General features: G+C 43.1%; 1 protein-coding gene across 3 annotated transcripts; it reads left to right on the top strand.

Annotated features, from left to right (window-relative positions):
• Positions 1-520: 520 nt before the first annotated feature.
• On the top strand, positions 521-4,960 carry LOC110488598 (heterogeneous nuclear ribonucleoprotein D-like). 3 transcript variants are annotated; one of them, XM_021560865.3, is made up of 9 exons: positions 521-699; positions 1,099-1,366; positions 2,215-2,383; positions 2,549-2,707; positions 2,801-2,932; positions 3,191-3,293; positions 3,443-3,613; positions 3,708-3,793; positions 4,245-4,960. In XM_021560865.3, the coding sequence occupies exons 2-8, from the start codon at positions 1,125-1,127 to the stop codon at positions 3,776-3,778; spliced, it is 1,047 nt and encodes a 348-aa protein (XP_021416540.3). In that variant the 5' UTR covers positions 521-699; positions 1,099-1,124; the 3' UTR covers positions 3,779-3,793; positions 4,245-4,960. The 3 variants fall into 3 exon arrangements, with proteins under 3 accessions (XP_021416540.3, XP_021416542.3, XP_021416543.3); XM_021560867.3 differs by lacking the exon at positions 3,708-3,793 and having other exon boundaries at positions 569-699; XM_021560868.3 differs by lacking the exon at positions 3,708-3,793 and having other exon boundaries at positions 569-699; positions 3,443-3,642.
• The last annotated feature ends 1,040 nt before the right edge of the window (positions 4,961-6,000 follow it).

The following is a 6,000-nucleotide window of genomic DNA, read 5'->3' as shown; positions in this document are numbered from 1 at the left end:
CATTGTTGGTTATGGGCTTGTAAGTAAGCATTTCACTGTAAGGTCTACTACACCTGTTGTATTCGGCACATGTGACAAATACGATTTGATTTGATATAATGTATATATACTTATTTGTTTTTGCTGCCTCTTGAGCCCCCCACGGCATGGCCCAAGGGGCTTCAGCCCCAGTAAGCCCCTGCATTATTCTGGCCCTGACTCCACTGGCTTCCAGTCCAAGCTTGCATCCACTACAAGACCATGGTACTTGCCTATGGAGCAGCAAGAGGAACTGCCCCTCCCTACTTTCAGGCTATGCTCAAACCCAACACCCCAACCCGAGCACTCCGTTCTGCCACCTCTGGTCTCTTGGCCACAGCTCCCCCTCCCCTCATTTTTTTATTTATTGTTTTGTAGTTTGCAGACTTGTTTCTTCAAGAATGTACCTAAAATAATAAAATGTACTGCAAGTTCTTACGTGTAGTGGGCGTGTACACTGAATCGGGGTACATAATTGGCCATGGCCATGATAGACAGCTTTGGGGATCAAATCAGAGGCCCCTAAATGAAAGGTCGTTTTTTGTTTAACGGGTACTATAAAACCAACCACGAGTTGGCGTTGTATGGGAGAATCCATCTTGGAGAGTACTTTTTGATTGTGTGATCACTAAGAGGCTTTAGGGGATTATTTTCCATCTATTCATCTTATTTTGTATTTGTGTAAGTACCATAATAATAACTATTTTCGTTATTAGGCATAAATTTGGCTGTAATATTTGAGTAGTAAAAAGCTCGCATGGCCTTCGCATTACGTAACGGAGTGGTGTGGTTCATGCTAACGGTTTATCCGCGCGAAACAGTTACATTGACGATATTTGGTTGTTACATTCAGTCCGTGCAAAAACATTTTTTTGTTGTACCTTCATTCGATGAGTCGATTGCCATGTCTCGCTGTCATTCCGGGAACATTGTCTCCCATACATTTACAAAAAACAATGTTGCCAGCCAAAATGGTGGGGGAGTGTAATTCACTGGCATAGCATAAATGGCGAAGCATGTACGGCGTGTGGGTTACATAACTGTACAGGTCCTTTGGTAACAATGTTTCATTTTGTGCAGGAAAAGGGTAACCTAACAATTACAAAATGTCTGACACCGAGCAACAGTTTATGGAAACATCAGAAAACGGCCACGAAGGCGAGGATGATTTTAACGGCGCAAAGACAGCGGATGAAACGGAAGAGACCGAAACCCTGAATAAAGGCGAGGAAGAGACCGAAGCCTGCATAGAAGACGAGGCGGCAGTAGAGGGAGAAGATTCGCAAAATGGTGCCACTGAAGGCGAAGGCGGACAGATCAACGCCAGCAAAGGCGAGGAGGATGCAGGGTGAGTACAGAAATGTTTTCGATCTCGGCAGAGTGTTAATGAATTGTAATCGCTCCTTTGTTCCGTCTGGCTTTGTTGGCGCCATGTGGGGAGCGAGGGGGGGGCGCCACTTCCAGCAGCGATTAAATGTAACACAATCGCCGGAGAGGGAGTATCTTTTTGCAGGGCAAGGTTGTTTATTCTGTTTAGGGCACACACCGGACTTTCTGGTCAGATATTTGGAGTTTGATGTCGTTTTGACCATACAGTAGTAGGCCTAGCCGATCTACAACAACAATGGCCACTGATTTGTGGAGTACTAGATTCAGCCGCGGGGACAATTTTTGTTTTTCGGAGCGGTTGGCAAGGGGGCCAGAACGTCATTACAAATTTATGGACTGCAAAAAGGTCAAAACAAATAAATATATTGTAACGACCCTGGGTTTTTAAGCGCGGAAGTCGACTCTGCCGCACGAGCATGCTTTTGCGGCACAGTCGATAGCGCGCCGGACCTCGGGCTTCTGTTTCATTACAATATGTGTGTTGACTAAAAAATAATTTCAAACCTTGATTATATTTCTATACGATTATGTTTGGTAAGACATCTGTTCCCAAATATTCCATCAATCACTTGAAGCTCGTCTCCTTGTTTTAGTCGTATGTCTAACAATGGAAAATTCACCCACCCAACAAAAAAAATATATGAACATTTTCTCTCCGAATTTGGGGCGACAAATAAAACCAACCACAGACCAGATTCGTCCCACTGGCTGCCAGTTGGGGAACCCTATACTATTGTTCCCCAACACTTTTAGAGCGGTTGTTACCCAACCATCATATTTAGTCATTTATCCTTTTTTCTTTGCTAGGAAAATGTTTGTTGGAGGACTTAGCTGGGACACAAGTAAGAAAGATCTTAAAGATTATTTCTCTAAATTCGGTGAAGTGACAGACTGCACCATAAAGATGGACCAGCAGACAGGCCGGTCAAGAGGCTTTGGCTTTATTCTATTCAAAGAAGCAGTCAGTGTAGACAAGGTAAGAGAACATGTTTTTGGGGTTTGTTACTTTTATCTAAGAACTGTAATGCATATTGAATGTCAGTGTTCCCATGTGGAATATTACAACTTGGCAACATCCCTGCAGTCCTACAACTATTTGCCATTCTTCATTCTCTGGCTGCTTTTTTCCCTTTTTGTCTAGGTTTTGGAACAGAAGGAACACCGACTTGACGGACGACAGATCGACCCCAAGAAGGCCATGGCTATGAAGAAGGAGCCCGTAAAGAAAATCTTTGTTGGTGGCCTCAACCCAGACACAGACAAGGAAGTTATCCAGGAGTACTTTGGAACCTTTGGTGAGGTACAGTATCAACATCTATCTCTGGGGGTAACACTGACTTAGTGGTAAGGTGGTGTATTAACAGTAATTGTTTTATTTTCCTTTGACCTGCAGATCGAGACAATCGAGCTTCCACAGGACCCAAAGACGGAAAAGAGAAGGGGGTTCGTGTTCATCACGTATAAGGATGAAACTCCTGTCAAAAAAGTGCTAGAAAAGAAATTCCATAACGTCAGTGGAAGCAAGGTAACAATTGTAATGCAGTCAATGCATTGCAGGGTTGTGTGTGTGTGTGTGTGTGTGTGCACGGTCTCTTTTTGTACATGTGATTGCAGAGTTGTGATTTCCTCCTCCTTTCAAATTAAGCTTTAGATTTCTGTATATAACAAATTCTGTGGTGTCTTCAGGTAACATGTAACCCTCACATTGAAGATCCATGCAGTGGGTGTGGCAAAGGTTTTTCCCATGTCAAACTTAAGTCTTCATGTTACTGATCTGTTCCAGTGTGAGATTAAAATAGCACAGCCCAAAGAGGTGTACCAGCAGCAGCAATATGGCGGCCGTGGCGGTGGAGGTGGAGGTGGTGGAAGAGGCAGGGGCCGTGGAGGTGAGTATCTACACAAAACACCTTGTGTGGATTTAACCTGGCGAACGGGTTCTAAAATAGGCTCCTCTCACCCCAGTCCCAAGATCAAAGTGGTTGCTTATGCAACTCTGCTCTATGTGCTTCTAATCACTGTAACGTAATCTTCTCAGGTCAGGGCCAGAATTGGAACCAAGGTGGCGGATACAACAACTACTGGAACCAGGGCTATGGGGACCAGGGCTACGGCTACGGTGGACAGCAAGGCTATGGTGGATATGGAGGCTATGGCAACTATGACTACTCCGCTGGATACTATGGCTATGGGGGTGGCTACGACTACAGTAAGCGATAACCACCCAAAAACGCAAATGTGAGAAACTTTGTTGGTCCTTGTCGTACGGAAGACACTCAGTCCCTTTCTTTCTTGTCCTCCAGACCAGGGCAATGCAGGCTATGGGAAAACTCCAAGACGTGGAGGCCACCAGAGTAGCTACAAGCCATACTGATCACATGTAGTGCAGGTATGCATTTTTGCATCATCTATGGTGATATGACAATCTAGCTGTAACCATTTGTGCCCTTTGACTCCAAAATTTCTCCCATCTAGTCTGATCCCATTCAAACGTTTGTTAACGGGGGGGAAGTGGGTGGGGAGGGTCTACAATTCATTAATAATGGTCTCATTCCATGTGCCAACCATTTTAAGATGCATCCCTACAAACACTACTTGATCAATAAGGGTTGAGGTGGTGGTTGACCCAGAATAAGCATTAGGGCCTTTCCGATGGGGTGCTAGGTATGGCAGCTAGGTGTCATGTCCCCTTTGACGTTCTCCCCACGCCGAGTGTTCATTTTTAATAGAAGTATACAGCTGTTAATTAAGTCATTCATAAACATCATGGTGTCCATGTGTAATACTAAATGCCATTTGGTTATGCTCAGTAACTGTAAGCACCATGTTTCTCTCTTAAGGTCTTAAGTAAATAAGAAAAAAGAAACCCATGGTCCGGCCACAGCGAACATGGGCTCTGGCTTTTCCTTTGGAGTTGGCAGAAATTTGGACTCATGCTCCATATGTACAGATCAAGTGAGGAACTGGGGAAGCAAATGTCACTTTTCCACCTTTTTATTTTTTATTTTATATGGTTTTGTCCATTTACATTTCCAGAGATGGAAGTGTTATTTTTACTGTACTTTTTGGTACCTTTTTGAATCTAATGTATTGTGTGGTTGTATTTTACATGTCTACTGGATTTGCCAACAAACCGGAGCAGAGCTTTCAGAAGCTTTTGAAATAAAACAATTACCTTTTTTTTTTTTTGTTATTTCTAGGATTAGTAAAACATTTTCCCGTGCTGAGTGTTTGACGCGAGTTGCATGGCTTCAGATGTGGGGTGAGGTGAAATAAGAGATTTAAAAACTAATCAAAGGTTTCATTGTAAGCTTGTCTAGTGAATGCTTGCATTTGGCTAGTAGACGAGGACAACCAGCATTCGTTTTTTGGCTTTTTAAGGAGGTCCCCCCCATCTTCTCTGTAATTGTAAGTGGCTTTACTAGTGTTACATACGATACAGTACAACTGAGCGCAAGCCTGTTAATGTAAGTAGAGGGCCTTCCCTTTCTCTCTGGAAACTCATTCCTCTAGTGTCTTGGGCAAATTGGTAGAAATAAACTTTTGGTTTATATTACACGTGGATCCTTTTGTTATCATTTATAAACCCTCCCCCTAATGCTGTTTTGGTTACTGTTAACTGCTTTGTACTGTTAAATGGATTACTTGTCCTGTCTTGGGTAAGGTTAAAATCGTGCCATACAGATGGATGCCTCTCTGGGATGCGGTGGCAGATACTTTGCTGGCAGAGGGATAACTGGCTCAGTCAATGGGTTGAAAGCTGTGCTACGTAGCCTCCGCGTCAATTTACTTTTCCGAGCTAGCTGATCTTACCCCACTATGGATCTGACGTTGAACTACAGTATTTGGTATGTTTTTATAAGTGGATAAGGTAATAACTGTAGTCCTCTGGTAAGTGCACGCCCACCCCCATACATTGTCTGTCATCTATACAGTCATGTGTACAAAGTCACTGTTGCCATGCAATGTTGCAGTTATCAAGATCAGCTGGAAGTGACCTCATCAGTCTGCCTGGGCCGGTGTCCATTTCACGTCAAGTAGGCTGTTTACACAGGCAGCCCAATTCTGATTATTTTTCCCACTAATTAATTGCTCAAAAGACCAGTCCCAGATTGTTTCACAGAGCTGATCTGATGGGTGAAAACACCAATTTAGTGGGGAATAAGATATCAGAATTGAACTGCCTGTGTAAATGCAGCTTAACATACTTTTCTACTGTATCAGTAGACCTTTGTGACCACTTCTCGATCCAGTAGTTGCTATGTGATTATCTATTTCCACAGGGAAGTATAAATGTGAGGATCACGACTTTAGTGTTTTATAGTAGAAATGTATTGCCTTTCTGTTGCATATGTCACCGTTTCTCTTATCCCTCATGCAGAATCAAAAGCAGTCACTAATTCCACTTCATGAACTGTCACAAAACATTCTTGTGTTGGTAGATCTAGTAGTGTAATCTTAATGTCTTAACAATTTGTCTTTTTATCCTTAAGTGTGGTATGGATCCTTGAGATTGACTGTGTTGAGTAAGTCTGCGTTCCTTCCCTTTTATTTTCCACCATGAGGACTGCAGTTTGTATGAAAAGCAAAATACCC

The sequence above is a fragment of the Oncorhynchus mykiss genome, chromosome 14 (genome assembly GCF_057628025.1).
Source record: "Oncorhynchus mykiss isolate SJ-2025 chromosome 14, ASM5762802v1, whole genome shotgun sequence".
Lineage (NCBI taxonomy): Eukaryota > Metazoa > Chordata > Actinopteri > Salmoniformes > Salmonidae > Oncorhynchus > Oncorhynchus mykiss.
Note: the sequence above shows the minus strand (reverse complement) of the source record. Positions and strands in the feature narration are given on the sequence as shown.

Coding starts and splice junctions, on each gene's coding strand:
- LOC110488598 (XM_021560865.3), top strand. CDS start 1,125: ATGTCTGACACCGAGCAACAGTTTATGGAAACATCAGAAAACGGCCAC. Junction 1,367..2,214: donor AAAGGCGAGGAGGATGCAGG/GTGAGTACAGAA, acceptor TTTCTTTGCTAG/GAAAATGTTTGTTGGAGGAC. Junction 2,384..2,548: donor AAGCAGTCAGTGTAGACAAG/GTAAGAGAACAT, acceptor CTTTTTGTCTAG/GTTTTGGAACAGAAGGAACA.